The sequence below is a fragment of the Cryptomeria japonica genome, chromosome 1 (genome assembly GCF_030272615.1).
Source record: "Cryptomeria japonica chromosome 1, Sugi_1.0, whole genome shotgun sequence".
Classification (NCBI taxonomy): Eukaryota; Viridiplantae; Streptophyta; class Pinopsida; order Cupressales; family Cupressaceae; genus Cryptomeria; species Cryptomeria japonica.
Window position 1 is genome coordinate 658,874,607 of NC_081405.1, and position 22,085 is coordinate 658,896,691.

A 22,085-nucleotide genomic window follows, 5' to 3' on the forward strand; every position below is an offset into this window, starting at 1 on the left:
TCAGAATCTGAAACGAATCGCACAATAGTGGACGTCTCTCCTATCATAATCTGAAAAATTTTCATCATCAGTATCAATTAAATCCTTTAACATCTTATGGATTTTTATCTCACAAACACTTGTCTAAAAAATTTTCAAATTGTCAAATCTAGTTTCCAGATCGGGAAGCTTTTATCCATCTCATTTGACACACTTTATCGTGAAGGGGCAGCCTTCACTCTGATAAAGTAAGATTTGAAATTTCCAAAAACAAGAATCAACTAAATCCAAACCAATCAAAGGAAATCATTGATCACTCTTGCATGACTAATCCCCTTATTCTGAGAAGAAAGAACCTCTATCGTAACATCACGTTGAAGAAACAACAACCTAATTTTTCCAAATTCATCAAGCAAAATAAGTTTTTATACATCAAGCGTCAACTCTTCAAATCTCATCGGGTATTCCTTCATCACGTCAAGCGTTATATCCAAAACAAATCTAGCGAATTTGACAAGGAACCCTTGAAGACAAGAGCATACTGTCAAAAGTCTGCTTTGAATCAAACTATAAACCGCGGCAGAAAAATAAATCCAGCATTCTTGCCCGACGAGTGCATCACATATAACCCATCTCGACCAGAACCACCAACGCCCGAACGACACATCGAGGAGGCTTTTGTACCTTTCATCACTGAAAGCTTCTATTAAAATGCCTGTTACTCACTCTCAACGAGATAAACAAAGCGAGACACACGCAGAATCAAGTATGAATCGCAGATTATCAAATCTTTTTGAAGTTCCACCTGTAGAAGAACCTGAAATTACTGACGCACTTCTTCGGGAATGTCAAGAAAATCCTTCCTTCCAAAAACTTGTCGAAAAGCTCATGGAAAATGACAAGGAAAAATATTTGTTGATGCTCACAAGCAAGGGCGTTAAAATTCCTGAAGATTTCGACCCAAATCTTTTTCAAACCGGATCTCGGCAATATACATCTCAAGAACAAAACCGAGAAGAAGAAACTCACATACCTGAACAACATAACTTTGAACAACACATTCCAGAGCAACGTATACCAGAAATGCGAATACCTGAACTTGAAACTCCAGAACAACACATACCATTTACTACACCTTTTCAGTTAAGAACAACTACAAGGGAAGAACTCTTCCCTCGGCAAGATAATGCACCCTTGATTGCTCTTACTCAACAAATGCAAATGTTGCAAAGGCAAATACAGGATATGCAACAAGGGACAACAGTGCGGTACTCTTTAAACGAAATCTGTCCTTATCCATTTGACAGAAGCTTGAACATGGTGCCTTTTCCTCCAAACTCAGACGTTCCCAAATTTGATAAATATGATGGGAAAAGTGATCCCAGAGATCATGTTCGAGAATTTTGCACACTGAGCCTGGAATTTGCTCATGATGACACCTATTTGATGAGGTTATTCCCCAGAAGCTTGGGAGGGCAAACTATGGAATGGTAAGCCAAAATTTCGCCGCCTGTTAGATCATTTGATGAATTGGTTAACAAATTCATTACCCACTATTCCTACAACATCCAACATGCCATAACCATGCTAGATGTTTGCAACACCAAACAAAAGAACAATGAAACATTCATGGCATTTCTTCAATGCTGGAGACGCATGGTCTCCAGATATCCTCGAGATATTCCTGAAAAGGAGAAAATGGAAATCTTCATTGATAACTTGAATGGTGAGATGAGTTACAGACTAAAACTTCAATGCATACCATCTTTCGCTAAATTGATTGAAAATGGCATTCAAGTGGAGGAAGCATGTGTCAAAAAGGGAACACTCAAATTCTACAAGGAAGGAACAAATTCATCAAACTACAATAACCAAAACAACACCAACTTTGACAAATCTCGATTTTGGACTCGAAACAAAAACGAAGGCAACAACGAACCACATGATCCTAAATCAAAACAACCAGTGCTTGCATTATCTGGAAATCCTTAGAACACGAAAAATGCTAAAAATGCTACTCCCAGTGCTAACACATATGCGCAAAACACTGATCAAGGACAAATCAACACAAACAACACAAACGATAATCAAGGCAAAAACATGAATCCTGGACCTAACAACAATACACGCAACAACACGAACAATTTTCAAAAGCGTATCTTCACACCACTAGGACAATCACTAGAATCCGCATTCAGAGAACTTTTGGCAAACAAGGTTCTTTCTTTACCACCACTCAACAATTATGAACCCCCAATCAAACCACCTTGGTGGAATGATTCACACTATTGTGATTTCCATCGCAACAAGGGTCATAGAACAAACGAATGCATGAGATTGAAACATATAATACAAGACATGATTGATCGAGGTGACTTAACGGTCGATGGTCTCAAAACAAATAATGATCATGAAGCCTTCAAAAATCCTCTCCCAAATTATAACAAAGATGGAGCTTCAACTTCAAATGATACACGCGGAGCTCGTATTAATCACATCTACAATAACACTATCAATCATATATCAGCTGAAGATCATCAAGTAAATGTCATCACCATCCGAGATCAGCATGATCATGAATCTGTCAATGTAACAACCCGCACTCAGAAATACGTCTTGAAGGGACATACTGCACCTGCAACTACCACACCTAAAATCCAATATGACTTGGTTAACCAACTACGCAAGACTCCAGCTCAGATATCTATCCTGGAATTATTAAAACTATCACCCAAGCACAAAGACATATTGGAACAAGCATTATTGGAAACAAATGTACCTCAAAATCTGGATACAGACAGATTTCAAGCCATGGTCGCCCATATGACAGAATCTCATAACCTCACCTTCTCAGAGCATGACAATACCTCATTGAGTCATCCGCATAATACCCCTCTCCATATTGAAGTCATTGTTTGCAAACACCGAGTCAAGAGAGTCCTAATAGATGGAGGAGCCGGCCTTAATATCTGTACTTTAAAGCTTATCCGTGCATTAGGCTTCTCAGAAGAATCTATTGATCCTTGCAAAAAGATTACCATAAAAGCATATGATGATGAAGAGTGGTCCTCTAAAGGCACAATAATATTACCTATTCAAGTAGGCCCAGTACAAAAGGATACTATTTGTCAAGTCTTAGATATTGATTTAACCTACAATATTTTGTTAGGACGACCCTGGATACATGAAATGCAAGCAGTCCCTTCTACATATCACCAGTGTGTCAAGTTTCCTTATGATGGACAAGAAATCTCCATATCTGCTGATCATAATCCATTTCAACATTGCAATGCAATGGGGGCAGCCCAGGACAGTTTGGTTCCTCATAATAGAGAAAAGCAGCAATCTTCAACATCAGATCCATATACAGCAAAATCCAACTCCTTATGGGGAGACTTCAAGCAGAAAATGCAAATCAAAGACCAAGGCATGGGAGAATACTCTTTGGAGCCTTTATGTTTGGCAAAATTGCCAACCTCACCTAGATCGCATGGTTTGCCTACTACATCAACACAACTGGCTACTAAGCTCATCACTAAATTTGATGGTACCTTCATCCAATTGGGTACTCTAGCACATGAATCAGAAGACAAAGATATTCTTAGCTGGTTATACAAAGATGAAGAAGAAAATCATAGAGCAGCTGCTCTGGACATTGTTCTACCAACACACATGTATGGAAAGGGCTACTTAATCATGAAGCAAATGGGATATGACGGTAAAGGACCCATTGGCAAACGCAAAGGAGTCACTGAACCTATAAATCTTCCTTCACAACCTAGCAGAAATAAAGCAGGATTGGGTTCTAAACTCACATTCCTATTGAAGCGACTGCCTCAACTACCTATCAAACCTCAATGGAAAGTAAAGACACCATACAAAGAAGAATCCTGGTAGGAAGCACTTTTTGAATCAGCAGAAACAATCCGCAAGGCACGGGAACGTCAAGATCAGAAGTTACATCAGGAAAAACTTCTAAGTCATAAGAAGGCCCTATCTATAGCAGTAGCTCATATTCAAACACCAATATCTCAAGAACAAATCAAGACATCTTCAAATACCGTTATTCCTTCCCGAAGAAGCACAGTCTATGAACAAATCCAGCAAGTAGAAGACGGATTTGATACAGAATCTACAAAAACCATCAAAACGGTATCAATCATCAAAGATTTGTTTTCACCGTACAACACACCTGTTTACAGCACAGATAGAATCTGGGATGATGCCTATGAAACAGATTCCAATGAATATGAATGGGGTACCTGCTCCAATGCTACTACTGATATCCTGGATGATACTGATTCTATATCCCTTTCTCAAGAAGAACATAACGCAGAGGATAGACCTCTTGAATTTGGACCACAACATATCTATGACACTCCGGAAAGTGAACAAAAACATTATGAACAAGTCTATGTGGAAGATGATACCATCGAGGACCTCGACGAAATCCTAAATTTCTTTAAACCAAAAACCCAGCACGATGAAAACTCTATCCTAACACTTACGGTAGCCGAACTTGATCCACCCAACGATTCCTTACCACTTGTCTTTCCTGACATCATCGACTGGGACGAACCTGAAACAAATGATATACCAATTTTCCCAGATGATGCATCTATTGTCCATTACCTATGTACCGTAAATCCGGAAACAGACTCTACCAGTGACCGAAATAATGATATCTGTCAATCAGGGAGTGCCAAGTCTCTTAGTCACAAAAATGCATCAAATAACGAATCTAATGCTGAAAACCAGTCAATGGCAGCTCTAGATCATAAAAAAGTAAAAATAAAGGACGCATTGGAGGGTGAAAACCATTTTAAGGCACCTAATGATGGGAGACTTGACACCCTTCTTGAGCACTTTCATGAACGATCGCCCATATTGATTGAGCCTACTCAATCAATCAACATTGGTACCACAGAAGCAGCCAGAAATATACATCTTGCAGAATCTCTGATAGAGGCAGAAAGATCGGCATTCATCATCTTCTTTAAAGAACAACAAATCAACTTTGCTTGGTCATATGCTGATATGCCCGGAGTAGATCCACACTTAATCATGCATCACTTGTCCATCTCTACAGGAGTTAAGCCAGTCAAACAAAAGCTACGAAAGATGAATCCACAGGTGGCACTCATGGTCAAAACTGAACTAAAAAAATTATTAGACGTCGGATTCATCCGACCCATTGACTATGCAGAGTGGATATCCAATATCGTTCCAGTATCAAAACTGGATGGTAGTATCAGAATATGCACCGACTTCAGAGACGTCAACAAAGCTTGTCCCAAAGATGACTTTCCTCTGCCAAGTATCGACATAATTGTAGATCTCACAGCAGGCCATGCAATGCTCTCACTAATGGATGGTTTCTCAGGCTATAACCAAATCAAGATAGCTCCTGAAGATCAAGATAAAACAGCATTCACCTGTCCTTGGGGGACGTACTGTTGGAATGTCATGCCTTTTGGCTTAAAAAATGCGGGAGCCACTTATCAAAGAGCAATGACAACCATATTCCATGATATGATGCACACATTTATGGAAGACTATGTGGATGATTTACTAGCAAAATCCTTCACCAGAGCTGAACATCTCGGCATCCTAACAAAGATTTTTGATTGATTGCAAAAATTCCAAGTCTGACTCAACCCTAAGAAGTGTGTCTTCGGGGTTACATCAGGCAAGTTACTAGGCTACATAGTCTCAGCTAAAGGTATTGAAGTTGATCCAGCAAAGGTACAAGCCATCATGGACATGCCACCACCAAAGAATATCAGTCAACTTAGATCTCTACAAGGACGACTTCAATCAATCAGGCGATTCATCGCTCAACTAGCAGATAAAAGTCTGCCATTTAACCACTTGCTACACAAAAATGTACCGTTCAGATGGGAGACTAAGTGTGCAGAATCTTTTTACCAAATTAAACAGTACCTGATGAATCCACCAGTTCTAGTACCACCAGTTGCCGGAAAGCCTCTTATACTATATACCTCAACAACAGATATTTCACTGGGGGCACTATTGGCACAAGAAGATCAACAGGGAAAGGAACGCGCCATATACTACATCAGTAGAACATTGAATGGCTATGAGCTCAACTATACATTCATTGAAAAAGCTTGCCTAACAGTGGTCTTTGCATCTCAGAAGTTTCGACATTACATGCTAGCACACACCATCAAGCTAGTTGCAAAAATTGATCCTCTCAAATATCTACTCAGCAAGGCCGCTCTTACAGGCCGATTGGCTAAATGGGTCATGATTCTCAGTGAATTCGACATCCAATACACAGAAAGACGAGCCATCAAAGGACAAGCAATTGCAGATCAGTTGGCCGAAGCACCGCTACCAGGCAAACAAACCATGGAGGTTGAATTTCCAGACAGGGATGTACTCGCTCTTTCTACAAAACAATGGACCCTATACTTTGACAGATCCTATACTCAACATGGTTCAGGTGCCGGCATTCTGTTCATCACTCCTGAAGGACACACTCTGCCAAAATCATACAGACTTATGTTTCCATGCACAAATAATGTGGCTGAATATGAAGCACTGGTCATAGGCATCAAAATGGCCGTAGAATGGAAAATCACAAAGTTAAAAGTCTATGGCGACTCACAACTGGTCATTAATCAAATCAATAACAACTATTAGACAAAGGACGACAAGCTACTACCTTACAAACGAATGGTGGATGACTTCAAACAGTATTTTGTGCACATCACCTTCAAGCAAATACCAAGGTTGAACAACAAAGCAGCCGATGCAATGGCTACAATCGCTTCACTACTACAAATTCCCGAGCAACAGAGTCGTTATGAGTTCCTGGTAGAGCAACTGTTCTCCCCCGCCTATGACCACTCCGAATCCCATGTTATTTATGCCTTGATTGTTTCAGATTCTCCGCTATATGGACCAATATACGACTACCTCAAGCATAATATCTTACCCATTGACCAATCCCGTAACAAAAAACGTAACTTTATCCGACAAGCTGCCCGTTACACCCTTACCGCTGATACTTTGTATCGTCGAGGTCTCGATGGTACTCTTCTTCGTTGTCTTGATCGTAATGATTCCGATTTGGCTTTACACGAGCTTCATGAAGGTATTTGTGGCACACATTCAAGCGGGACTACTCTTGCTAAAAAGCTTCTAAGGATGGGATACTATTGGCCTACAATGGAGAAAGATTCATATCACTTTGCCAAGAAATGTCCTAAATGCCAAATCCATGGTAATCTAATACATGCACCAGCACAGGAACTGTAGCCCTTTACAACATTATGGCCCTTTTGTCAGTGGGGACTGGACCTAGTTGGCAAAATTCATCCGTCCTCTTCAAATGGACACAAGTTCATTATAACAGCAACAAAATACTTTACCAAATGGATAGAAGCCGTTCCCATGACCATAGTGACCGGGAAACAAATTGCCTCTTTTATCCTAAATTATCTGATCTGCAGATATGGTATTCCAAGTTCAATCGTCACAGATAATGGACGGCCCTTCAAAAATCAAGATGTCCAAGAACTATGTGAAAAATTCAAAATCCAACATCGGTTTTCTACACCATACTACCCACAGGGAAATGGTCAAGCAGAAGCATCTAACAAGACAATCCTAAAAATCCTCAAGAAAACAGTGAATGATGCAGGCAAAGATTGGCACGTACAACTCAATCCAGCACTTTGGGCATACAGGACCAGCATTCGCACACCTACAGGAGCAACACCATATTCATTGGTATATGGATCAGAGGCTATTTTACCTTTAGAGGTAGAAATTCCATCTCTTAGAGTCTCTTTGAAAGGTTTAATCCCTGATGAAGAGTATCGAGTTAACCGACTGCAAGAACTGGAACTATTAGATGAAAGACGCCAACATGCTTATACTCATCTCAAAGCATATCAGCAATGCATGTGCAGGAGCTACAATCATAAGGTCATTCCTCGCAACTTCAAGGTTGGTGATCTAGTCCTCAAAGAAAATCCAAGAAATCAGCAAGATCGAGAAAAGAAAGGGAAATTTGAACCTAACTGGTTGGGTCCCTATGTCATCATATCAGTCTATGGATCAGGTGCGTATCAGCTAACAAATTCTGAAGGAGATGTGCTCGATGATCCAACTAATAGCATTCATCTGAAGAAGTACTATACTTAAGATAGCCTAGTGCACGGAAAAAGCCAAAAAAAAAATAAAAATCCAGAAAAAGCAAAAATACAAAGTACAATAAAAACAAATGGTGAAAACCTGGTAAACAGGCGCCCTTGTGAAAGACCGGTTCCTTTATCTATATCCATGTCATTTTATCCATCAAAACACTATCGGCCATCGCCCGACACTTAGCATATATCCATTCAAGACATACTTAGCGTAGTCACTATCCTGGGTTATCCACCTATATCTATTCTCTTATTGCATTCCACCATGGCTTGGAAATCAATGTACATAATCGTATCCAGAGGTACACTCAGCTAGGGGCATTAAATTGTTCAACTACTTGCAAACATTCAAGACGTTCCAACTATTGCAAAACTCAGACACACGCCATCCAACAAACACAACTACGCTTCATCACAACAACCAAGACAAAAACAATACACAGGAATCTCAAGGATGGATGATTTTCTGAAGTACTAAATGTTGCATTATCACATAAAAGTCTTGATTATTTTGCATTTTGAACTTTTTAATTGTTGGAATCTCCTCCTTATCTCATAAAAAGCTTCAAAAGCTAGAGATCATGAGGAACTTCCCATATTTTCTTAGTCTTTTGTCTGGGAGCCGATCCCTTGTACTGTGTGAATATTTGCCTCAAAGACGTGATATATTACATATCACTGCAGGCCTGATTCCATTTCACGCATATAAAGGATCTACTCTTGTCTGTTTACGCAATACGCACTCAGGTCGTCCTGGTTTAATTATACCTTGACGCTTGTGCTATCTTGCAAAATCAAATATCATGTAAATTTTTCTCAGGTTATTATGGTTCAATTATACCATTATGCTTGTATAAATTTTCAACATATCCAAAAATCAATAAATGCTCCATGATGATATTTACAAAGAAAGCAAATAAATGGTTATATCGGATGACAAATACAGAATGAGAGTTGCTCCAAAGACAATTAGTTGCACATCATTTTACAATTAGTTGCACATCATTTTACAATTAGTTACATATCATTCTTATATCATTCATTACATATCATTTTGCATCATTATTACATCATTTTTTACATCATATCATATTACAATTAATCGCATATTAAATCATACATCTCATTTTCAAAATACATCTCACAGCATATAAAAGCATACATCTTGCATCATACATTACATCATCTATGTAAACATTACATCATCATATGAAAAGGAACTAGCACACATAAACATGCATCCATCTACACATCACATGATCAAAAATGGTGCCATCCATATATATATCTCAAAAATGATCCAAAATGTACAAAATATGTCAAAACTGTGTCCAGTACAAAGAGTACAATGCTCAAAAATACAACAGAGACCATGTCTCTCAAGTATGACTATCTCCTGACGGAGATGGTCTCCCTCCAGCTGCACCCGCCCCTGGATCTCCAGGAGGGTCCTGTCTCGCTCCAGATACACTCGCCCCTGGATCTCCAGGAGGGTCCTGTCTCACCGGCCCCGTCACACCTTGGCTCTCCGATCGTGTCCCAGCAGTTCGAGATCGACTTGATCTCGACTGTGCAAAGCTCTCCACTCGTCGATCTCGAGGTACTGCAGCCTCATAATGCCGCCTATAATACTCAGCCTCCTGCACTCTCCGCGTCAGCTCTCTAAGGGTGTCTCTCAATGGACCACCCGCCGTTGCTCTCTGCACAATCGCCAACGCCTCCTCCGCTTGACCCCGCCGCTCTATCTCAGTATCTCTCTCAACGATCAACTGCGAGATTTGTCGCTGATAGGTCAAAATCTATGCCTGTAGCTGCTGAACGGTAATCTGCAGGGTCCGGATCTGTGCATCCTCCACATGACCTGGCACTCGAACCCGTAGTGGTCCCTGTGTTGGAGGAACCCCTCCCACTCGCCTTGTCCTCGGTACTGGAGGTGGGAGTATATCTACCCTCCTCCTCTGAGCTGGTCTCATCATCTCCTCCTCACTCCCCACTGCCGCCAAAACCTCCGTCACTCTCCCCTCTCTCCCGGCTTCGATAGCCAATCCTCCTCTCCCCCTCTCAATCCTCCCCTGCCGTACCACTCTCTCCACACCTCTACCTCCTCGCCTCCCTCTAGCTCCTCTACCTCCTCCATCCTCTCCATCATCTCCATCATCCCCCCCGTCTCCCTCCTCCCCATCCGAATCAAACGCTGGCCTCATCTCCTCTAGATCTGAGATCCTCGCCACTGCCCGCGCAACAAACAAATGGGCGAACTCCTCTGTCATCCCGACGTCCTGAATCTCTGGGGCATAGTCCCAGACCTGCCCAGCTATCCCCACAAACTCCTCCACGGCCACCGCACTGTCAATAGTCGGCCCCCAATCGGCCACATCCTGCTGCCTCCGTGCATAAAGGCACGCTCCCTGAGGAATCCCCTGTTGGCGTCCGAACTGCCGCAAAACTCGGGTCACCAAAAACCGCTCAATGACGAACGGGGTCCTCCCAATCAGATATCGGCTCATAAAAACAAAGGGCGTCTCCAGCCCATCCTCAGCCCATACCTCGCAACCTGTATACGGTCTCCAGGTGACCGTATCTATATCATCGAACACCCTCCTCCAATGCTCTAGTTTGCCCAGCTTACGCTAGACAACTAGGCCTCTATATCCATAGGCATATGCAGCACCTACGGGCCTGTCTCTATCTGCTAATGGCCTCGCTACTGGAATATGCTCCCAGCACCATACCTGTAATAAGGTCACACCCGCTGATAAGCTACCATAACCGAGGTATACTACCTCATGAAGGCTCCTGTAAAAATGGGCCAGCATCGCTGACCCCCATGAAAATCTCCGGCCTTGTGTGACCATCTGCTCCAGAACCAACCCCCATCCCACTGAAAATCCCTTTGACCTGCGATCAGGACAAAGGAATCCCCCAATGAATCCTGCCAATACAGATGGCAACGGTGCATAATCCAAATCCAGAAACTCCTGCCAAGGAATCTCATATCCACAGACAGTCTCATCATGAAATATGCGACGCAGTGCCTCTGTGCTGCCCTCCTTTGACTGCTCGTAGGGTAGCAATGCCCCTACCACAGGAATGCGCAAAATCCGGTAGCAATCCTCCGGTGTCACTGTCATCTCTCCAGTGGCAAAATGAAAGGTGTTCGTGTCGCTATGCCACCTCTCTGCCAATGCTGTCAAAAGTCCCTAGTTCACAGTGAACCGAGGCATATCCAGAAGCGAGGTCAATCCACATCTCTCTATAATGTCCAAATCTGCCTGGGACAGACGTGGTATCAGCGTCCATGGTCTCGGGAATCTCTCCCTCGACTGCACAACCCCCAATCGCTCCTGTCAAAACAAACAAAAACATATCCAATATCAGTTTCCACATCAACACAAAGATATCAAAATCAAACTTACATCAACAACATGAAACAATTTGCTCATCTGCAATCAAAGTTCAAAATCCTATCATTTCATATCAACTTGTAACACAACTCAAGTTTTCAAAAACCATATCAAAACTTGTAAAACAACTCAAGTACCAAAATCACATACACTTGTAAAACAACTCAAGTTTCCCACCCATATCAGCTTGAAAAACAACTCAAGTTTCCAACCCATATCGGCTTGTAACACAACTCAGGCTTTCCCACACATTGAACTTAAAACAGACAACGCAAATACATCATATTCTGATCAAAACAACAGCTTGATATCTATACATAACTTAAAAAATTGCACATCAAAACAAGTTATACAAATACTCATATTGGATAAATTCATCAAAACACGACAGGCAAACAAAAACAAATTTTCAACTCGACCAAAACTGCAAAAATTTTCGAATGCGCTAAAACAGACCTTCAATGCGCTAAAACACCCCCACGTGCTAGGCTGCCTCTCCTACGCACTATTCTATCCAACCTATGTGCTAGTTCTATTCTACGCGCTGAACTTTTCACCCAATGCGCTACCTAACCAATCCCCTGCGCTAGACTATGCCTACGCGCTAATCTACCCTCCCTGAGCGCTACCCTTTTTACCCTATGCGCTAGGTTAGTCCTACGCGCTAATCTACCCTCCCTGAGCGCTACCCTTTTAGCTCTATGCGCTAGGTTAGTCCTACGCGCTAAACCCCCTTACCTATGCGAACCCCGACGACTCCTATGCGCTAGGTCATACCTACGCGCTACCCTGTTAACGCGACGCGCTATCCAAACCTTTGCATGCGCTATTCTACCTGCACGCGCTAACCTAATACTTTTATGCGCTAGCCTATTTTTTTGGACGCAACCCCTAAAATTGACTTCGATGCGCTACTCTAAACTTCGTATGCGCTAAACTAAGCCTTAGACGCGCTAAACCGAAAAGCCCGAACTTTAAAATTCAAAAAATGACTAAAAATGACAAAACAAAAAGTCAAAAAGGGGTCAAAAACGTTGACTTACTGGTGGTCCACGCGCTACAGGCCTCCGGTACCTCCGAACGTGCTTAAAACGGTGTCTGTGATAGGGAATCGACATTTTCTCTCCAGAGCAAATTCTCTTTCTTCACAATCAACAAAGCACAAATGAACCTAATTTGACCCCTTTTCCCCTTTTATAAGAGGAAAATGAAATTAGGGTTAGCCAACTGGCCCTGTAATATGGTCGCGGTCTCACCTATACCAAAACAGTTGTAACTTATCGGGAGATGAATCAATCTACACACTTTTTATATACACGACATCCTACACATCATACGAACTTTATCACATTAAATCAAAAAAATTCAAAATTGATTCATCTCCCGAGGGGGCATCACACATCAAATCTGGGGCACAACTTGCAAATAAAAGAGCGACACAACAAAAATTGCATTTGATCATAAATCATGATAAGGCATCATTTTCTTTGAAATAACATGTGCACACACGTCATTTCAAAGAGGGGCAAAATGTAGACGTATAAAAATGACCATATTCCTAAATGAATATTTTATGTTCATTTCTCTATTTAATTAAATCCAATTTAATTAAATTATCCACATTCCTCTATTTAATTAAATAAGTTACTCAATTTATTTAAATTAAATTCACTATACCCATTTAATGAATAAATCATTTTATTCAATTAAATCCCCCTATCCACTTTTAATTAAATTCAAATTTAATTAAATAGTTATCCTAAATTGAATAAATCATATTTATTTAATTTCTCCAAATTGCAACCAAATTGAATAAAATCATTTAATTCAATTAAATCCTATTATCCCTCCATCCACTTGCAAAATCCCAAACCCCTTCCTAATCCCTTCTAGAATCTTCTAAACGCTTCTAATTAACCTAACCCTCCTCTAAATTTTGTCACATCCCTAAGCAAAGGGAAGTCACTTCTCAAAAACCTTAAAGTCTTTGATAACCATTGAAGGTTTTCAACCTTCAACCACTAAAACCCTTAAAGTCTTTGAAAACCATTAAAGGCTTCCAATCTTCAACCACTTAATCCCCAAAGTCTCCAATAACCATTAATGGTTAATTCAAACCTTCCCACATGGTTAAAACATTTGTTTTGACTCAACCTCTATCCAACCCAAGGGTCTCATCAGGCCATTAATGCTTTGACCATGATTATCTCTTAATCATTTGCATAAAGGTTTATCCTTGGATTAACTCTTAATCCAGTGGGTAAGCCTAACTTAGACTTGACCCTTAGCCTTTAGATAACCATGAGGTCTTCTCAGGCCTTTAATACCTCCAACCTCTTTTCTCAACCCAATCCTATGTTGACACTTGTCACCATTTTATTGGTGTCAATTGTGCACATGGATCCCCAACTTTCAAACCTGGCCCTTGATTAAACCTTTCAATCTTGACCATCCATTGCCCTGTTTGTGCTATAAATAGAGCCCTCATTCCTCCATTCTTATCAATCATCTTTCAAATTTGAAGCATTATACTTATGCTCAAATTCTTTCAAGCTTTCATATCATCTTTATGCTCCTCATTTAGCCTCTTTTAGATTAGGAATTAGACTAAATATGCACGTTTAGAATAATTTCTTTATCATTTTAGCTCAATTATAGACTAAATATAGTATGCTAGGATAGTATTCATACTAACCCTGTCATCTTATCATTTAGTTTATTGCATTTTAGCATCATACATAGCTTAACATCTATTTCATACTAAAATCAATCAAAAGCATCTCTCGTTCTCATATTTGCCATCCCTAAACCATTTTGCTCAGTGATCTGAGAGCAAAAACATTGGTTTGAGGGACATTGTGAGATAGAGAACCATGGGACCCTCCTTGGGAAGCTGAGTAACATTACGTTACTCCATAACTTGCATCAAGAAGTCCTGTGTGTGTGTGTGTGGACTAGTATTTTACAAATATTTTCACATATTGAGTTTTATCAGCCCACTTTTCCCGCATACACTTCCATGAGTGGATTTTGAATAAAAAGCTGTTGTTGGTTCAGTAGACAGCTTTGTTAATATAGAACCTGTGATTTTCATCAGTAACTCCAAAAGGTGCAAGTCTCTACTTATGGAAGTTGTTTGAGATATCTCAATTATTCAGTATGCATTGCATTTAAATAGTATATTCATTTCAGCGAATTATATATGAACTGAGAAGATTTTTTAATGTATATAATACATAAAAGAAGTTTTAATTGAATCCATACACTAAGATTGATCTTGCCGTCTTCAGAATCAGAGTTTTAAATTTGATATTTAAAAGAAAATTGAAATATATGATTCTCTAATGCTTATATTTTATTGAATTGTCAAATGAGTAGCCATTTATGGAAATAAGTGCTTTCAATTAAATTTTAGCTTATTTTTGGAGCTTCAATTTACTTGTTGATGTTATTTCTATTGGTTGTACTTTCAAGTCCCATTATAACCTGTTTTGATCATCTACATGTTAGTTTAAAAACGAGCAGAGAAAACACATAATAATGAACAGAAAACAGCAGAAAGAATAATAGACACAACAAAGAACTCAAGACACAAGATTAACGTGGTTCACCACTAAGTGGCTACGTCCACCAGAAATGCATGGAGGATTGTTATTAACCAATATCCAATTACACAACACATTATGTATTGGCTGCACACAGCCATTTATATAAACATATCAAATATGAAATGAAGAGTTTTCTGGGGAAGACAAACAACCATGTGACTGTTGAGCTTCACATACCCAACAATCTCCCCCGTGAAGTCCAACCGGCACAGCCTGTAACATTCCCTACATCTCCATTCCAAGGCTCATACTACAACCAGCTCTCGAGAAGATTTTAATATCGCTAAACTCTATTCATGAACAGTGCGAATTAATCTTCTCCAAGTCAGATCAGAGTTAAAAACATATTCTCTAACTACTTCATCCGGTAATCCATAATCAGGAACACTACTATCAACAGATGCATAATACACTCCTCCATCAAAGTCTCTTGTTTTTGTGCTCCTGCGTAATAGAATATCTAGAAGGTCACCATTATTTGATTTTAATACTCAAATATAAAACTCTTGTACAGGTGTGAATAGCCTACAAACATCACTCCCAATTCTCATGGTTGCCTCACTGAATGAATTTGTTGTATTTTGTGTAGAAACTTGTGCAGTATCTGCAATCAATGCATTCCACTCTACCTCCACTGCTGCAATCTGCAACAATAAATCATCACTTTTGCAATCTGCATGTTCTTCTTCAGGGTCATCCTCATTCGCTAGATTCGAAACTACATCCTCCTCACCCCGAGAGACATCCTCCTCATCTTGGAAGGGAAACAAACCAGTCTCTTCTTCAAACAACGAATGCAACAAACCCTCTTCTTCTTCAACCGGAGTCTCCTCCGATTTCCAGCTATCCCACCAATGACATTTGGTTTCAACCTCCACTTGGACATCACTCTCTACTGAGTATAGACTGCCAAGAAATTTTTCGATGACTGATTCGGCTTCATCATCTGATTTGGCCTCATCATCTGAAATTTCAGCCTGTTTGTCAATAACATAAAAGCACCCAGCTCCGGGATCAAACACAAAGTAAGGACACCCATATCCAGGATCAACTATCCAATCAGATCCCATCTCTGCTCAAGCCAACCGTGGCTCTGATACCAATTGTTAGTTTAAAAACGAGCAGAAAAAATACATAATAATGAACAAAAAACAATAGAAAGAATAATAGACACAACAAAGAACTCAAGACACAAGATTAACGTGGTTCACCACTAAGTGGCTACGTCCACCAAAAATGCATGGAGGATTGTTATTAACCAATATCCAATTACACAGTACATTATGTATTGGCTGCACACAGCCATTTATATAAACATATCAAATATGAAATGAAGAGTTTTCTGGGGAAGACAAACAACCATGTGATTGTTGAGCTTCATATACCCAACACTACATGCATGAATATAATTTCTTTCTTTATATTGCTCAGGTATATAACGGTCAGCGAGGCTCGTGGTAGGGCTCTCTTTTACTATTTTGTTGAATCCGAAAATAATTCATCCAAAGACCCAGTTCTTTTGTGGCTTACTGGTGGTCCTGGTTGCTCAAGTTTCACTGAATTTGTCTATGAGATTGGTTAGTTAATTGAAATCAATTACCATTATTGGCTTTTTTCTAATGCTCCAAAATTGCCATATTAAAAAATGGTTTTACATTTTCCAATAAAACTCATATCAACACTAAATGTTATTTATAAATTTCCACTCTTGTCCCATGTTGGTAAGGATCGAGAATATAAATCAGGAAAACTATGGTAGAAACCGAGTGCCTTCGATCCTTCTGTTGCCTCTCAGAATATGTAAGATGTAACAGTGCCTACTAACACAACAGTCCTGATATAAGATGCTACTTTGGAGCTTAATTATTGATTACATTATATGCGATTCTCACACACTACTGCATTTTCCTAATAAGTAGATTGTTGATTTATGTCCCCATTGTATTCATCCTGACAACTTCAAGTAATACCAATGGATTTCCTTATTCTTCATGAAAAGTTTAAACGGTTGCTATAGTCTTTTTGCCTTTCTTTTCTTTTTATCTTGACTTTGATTGCAATTGTCTTTCATTTATTGCAGGCCCAATGTATTTTGATCTCAATTACACTAGGGGTTTACCCAAACTAATTGACAATCCACATTCTTGGACTAAGGTCTGATTCATTATTCTGTTTCTGTTAAAACACTTTTATTGACAACTTCCTATTAGCATTCCATGGCACATTTTTATCTCTTATGTTGTTTACTGAGGCCAAGAAGGCCCGTTAGACTGTAATATAACCCTAAATAGCTCTTTGCAGATCAGGTCTTTCAACTTCGATCTCTATAATCTGTTTCCATGTCCAGTTAACTCTTTAATTTGTAAATAATTACTCTAGTGCAGCGTGTATTCCTAATTCAAAATTTTCTTTGTGTGCCATTGAATGTAATGTATCACAGCAGTTTTTTCTTTCGTGTAACATAACCACTAAATCTTTTTGCACTCTTAGGTGTGCAACATCATTTTTCTTGATTCACCAGCTGGGACTGGGTTTTCCTACTCCAATACAACCGCAGACTACGTTTATGGAGGATTTAAGATTGTCTCAGATGCATACGCTTTTCTTATTAAGGTATTAAGCTCTATCCTATCAGGAAATTAATTTTAAAGTGTGTCAAGATTTATCAATTTCAAGAGTTTCAACAAACTGAACATGGCTTACTATGTACGATGCAGTGGTTTGAGGCATACCCTGAGTTTCTATCTAATCCACTATACATTGGAGGAGATTCTTATTCGGGTCTTATTGTACCAATGTTGACACAGAAAATAGCAGATGGTATTACATGGACTCTGCACTCTGTATTATTTTCTTTAGAATATTTTATACTTTTCTCTCTCAAGTGCTCTGAGGTTTTTAAGTGCTGGTAGTATTAGAAGTTGGCTTGCTTCAATAGTGCTCTGAGACGTAGAATGCAAATTATTAACACAAAGCATTATGTTTAGTGATCTGAGCCTGAAATCTGAGATAACTTTTAAGCAATCAATTTTTTTAAATACCTGACACAATGGAAAGTGTTTTAAATCTTAATATGAGATATATATTGTTATTTATTTATTTTTATCTTTTATTTAGGATAAGTTAGTTCTGGTTTTATTGGACCACCGCTCTTGAAATTATGTGGATTTATTCACGTGAATGACATCCCATAATTCTTCTTTGTGGTGATACCACTTTAACTAATGCTCTACCACTAGGGCATTCTATTTCAATTACGATTCAATCTACTAGTTCCTGTTACGAGACTTTTGCTTTCCAGCTCCTCTTCCTTCTCCTTGCAGGATCTTTCTCCCACAAATCTCAACATAATCCTCCAGCATGAAAGCTTTTTTCTGAGCATGTTCCTTTAGCTTGAATGTTTTCATCTTCTCACCTCCTCTCTCCTCTGACAAGGTATCTCCTCTTCAGCATATTCCTCTAGTTTGAATGCTTTTCATCAAGTGCGCTCCTCTAGATTGAACACTTTCATCTTCTTACCTATAATCTTCTCCTATAGGTCCTCACTCCTTTGGCTTGAATGCTTCTCATGTTTGATCTCCTGCTACAGGACAGCTATTCCTCCTCATTTCCTCCTACTTTTCTCCAATGTGCTTTACTAGCATCACCTATAAGATTATCACTCTTATCAATCAATTGAAGTGGGAATACTACTTTAGCATGTCTAACATGCTAAGATGTCATTTGGGGAGAATTGAACCTTGGTGTTTAAGGTAAGAACCAATCTCTTTGATGATATTTAGCTTGTTATTTAATCTTTAATCAAGAAAATTTCTTTATATATTTTAAGTTTAATAGTTTTGGTACAAAATTCAATTACAAATATGAGAGATAATTTTGTGATTGTCATATCTATTTCTGTTGGTGTAAATAATTATTCATCTTGGATATTATTACACCTTACTTAAGTTTACTTAGGAAATGCATTTCATAGTAGTTTGGGTATGAGACACTTGGGTGTTTGTACCACATTGGGATAGTGTGTGTAAGAGAATTTCCACCTTTTATGGTGTTGATCTTGTTGTTACACTCCACATTCAGTGGGTGATCCACCTCATGTGGACTATTATATTGTCTCTCCTACCTACCCACACCTATTTCCTACCTACCCTTGTTTCTTATTGAGCCACATGTCATGTTTGTGTGCTCACATATCCATATAGCCTTGCCTATATAAGCAGACTCATATTCATTGTATGTAACGAATGCTTAATGATCCAGTTGATCATATTTTTCATCTTGATAGAATACAGTTTATTTCTATTATCTATTTTGTTCTCTCTTATTTGTGCTTTCCACTGTCTCTTGATCTTGACAAAATTTCACATGGTATCAGAGCTAGTCCATGTCCCACATGGTATCAGAGCCATTAGAGTGTCATTGGTTTGCTAATTGAGAGAAATTTGACATTATTTGAGATTGTGCATTTTGGAACTTTCTATTGCAGGTTTTTATGGAAGCTTGATAGGTCAAATCTGAGGTCATCATTAGATTGAGGAGGTCCAAGAAAGTCAATTTTGCCTTTTGTTTCATCCAAATCGGACTTCGGAGGCCAAATCTAGAGGCATTTGAAGTTTGACACTGCGGCGGAAATTTTCCAGAAATTATAATTTGGCAGGCAATTTTCAAATAGCAATATCTCACTCATCCGGACTCGTTTTTTTGAGCAATTTTTTTGTTTTAGGGTAGAATTTCATGATCTGTACAGTGATGTAGGAGTTTTTTGATTTTTGGATACAGGTTTTTTGGAAATCGTGAAATTTCGATTTTTACAACTTTGGAGCCTTCGTTTGGGCTCCTATGGACTCCTTTTCAGGTGCCGTTTTTTTTGAAAGTGCATATTTTTTCATCTACTTTCATAATCTGCCATCTGTTTGCAGTGATTTTAGGTAAAAATTGTACTTTCAATATTTGGCCATTTTTGGCATATTTGGTACTTGCATTTTGCTTGGATCTCAGTTTAGATCACTAGCAGTATTTGTTGAAGTCTCTTAGATCTCATTTTGAGAAGTTGTAAATTGAAATCAGAAGTCCACTTTGCCTTGTTTTGCAAGTGGCCCATTGTATACGCACAAGTATAAAGTGCCAAAATCACCATTTTGGGGGGATTTTTTGATTGAGTATTTTGGGGGGGTGTCTTGTGTGATTGTGTCTCTCTCTATCTTGTGGCTTTTCATTTTGGTGCTAAGGGTTCTCCTAAATTTCCATTTTTAAATCCTCATAATTATGCATCATGGAAAATTAAGGCATGGAGTAAACTAATGGAAAAATGACTCATTCATTATGTAAATGAAACTATTACAACACCATTTGATCCTAAGGCTGATCCTAATGCTCAAATTGAATGGCTTACTAAGAATGCTATGGCACTTGAAACTCTTAGAAAGTATGTATAAGATGACCTCATTTTTCACATTGATAAGTGTACAACAATTAAAGAGGCTTGGGATATTTTTAAGAAATTGTATAGTCAAGTTGATGAGATTAAGGGCTACAAACTTGATGGCGAACTCACAACTTTGGATCCCAAAGATTTTGATACAATCCAAGATTATGTCACAAAAGCAACCGAGTTAAGAGCAAAGATAAAGGATTGTGGAATTGACAAAAAGGATGCTCAATTGGTTTATAACTTGTTGGACAAACTTCCTTCAGAGTATGCAGCCTTTGTATCTAGCTTTCACACCCATAGGTTAGCTCAAGGTTCCTCATACACTTCTCCCTCATTTGATTCATTCATGAAGATGTTGATACTAGAGAAATCTAAGTTGACCACAATGGAGATTCTCAAATCTTCAAAGTCACAAGCTTTGGTGGCTAACAAAGGGAATCAAAGTAATCAAGGAAAATGCAAGAATCAAAATCAACCTAAATCTAAACGACAACAAGATGGAGCACAATTTTCCTCTCCACAACAAGGCGATTCACCATTCTCACCTAAGAGGAAATCATATAAGGACAATCTTTTTTGTGGATATTGCAAGAAGTCAGGACATGATGAACATCATTCTTATAAGAAGGATATTGATGAGTTGAAGAATCTTCTTGAGAAGAATAGAATCAACCTACCTTTTAGAATGTCTACATTGGCTTCTTTTTCCAAGGATAAAGGAAAGGATCACTCTTTTGGGACAGATAAAGGAAAGGGACAAGCTCTTTGTGCTACTACAAGTCATGATTCAGGAAGATGGCTTCTAGATTCAGGGGATTCTCATCATATGGCATCTTTGCAGTCTATGTTTTCTACATTTGAGCCTTGCCACATGTCATAGATTTTAATGGGCAATCATACATACATGGATGTGATTGGGAAATGATCTATTTCCATTGGGGATAACTCCTTCAATGATGTGTTGTGTGTACCCCACTTGACAAATAATCTTCTTTCCATCTATCAAATCACACATGGGGCAACTAGGAAAACCGTGGAGTTCACACTTGATTCAGTTATCATTAGAGACTTGGAGAGTGGACCCATCATTGCGACTGGGGTGGTTGATCATGCATCTCAGTTGTACTCTTTTTCAGATTTTGGTCCTATTGATAAGGTTGGTTCTTCCTATGTTGATGATTCAGATTTTGAGGAGAACTTTGGGCATTTGAACTTGGGGATTCTCACATGTGACCCCGTTCTTGAGCCTTGCATTTCATCTCCTTCTATTGATATCACACCACCTATTGCACCCGATGATGCAGCTAGTGTGACAGTTTTGCCTTCTTATGATTCAGTGTAGCAGGATATTTCATGTCTTCCAGCTTCAGTTGATTGGGATGCCTACTTGACAGACATTGCAGGTTTGTTTGTGGACTCCTACATTGCAGATTTGGGAGATACCATTGATGACATTCATCTTCTCTTTGATGAAGATGATCCT

General features: G+C 39.1%; 1 protein-coding gene across 1 annotated transcript in view; it reads left to right on the forward strand.

The window, feature by feature from the left end:
- The window catches only part of LOC131050435 (serine carboxypeptidase 1-like), a 47,092-nt gene that overhangs the window by 17,605 nt on the left and 7,402 nt on the right, over positions 1–22,085 (forward strand). Inside the window, exons 2-4 of the mRNA XM_059211520.1 lie at positions 17,252–17,325; positions 17,662–17,784; positions 17,889–17,991. Coding sequence (XP_059067503.1) covers positions 17,252–17,325; positions 17,662–17,784; positions 17,889–17,991 — 300 coding nt within the window. The remainder of the gene's footprint in view (positions 1–17,251; positions 17,326–17,661; positions 17,785–17,888; positions 17,992–22,085) is intronic.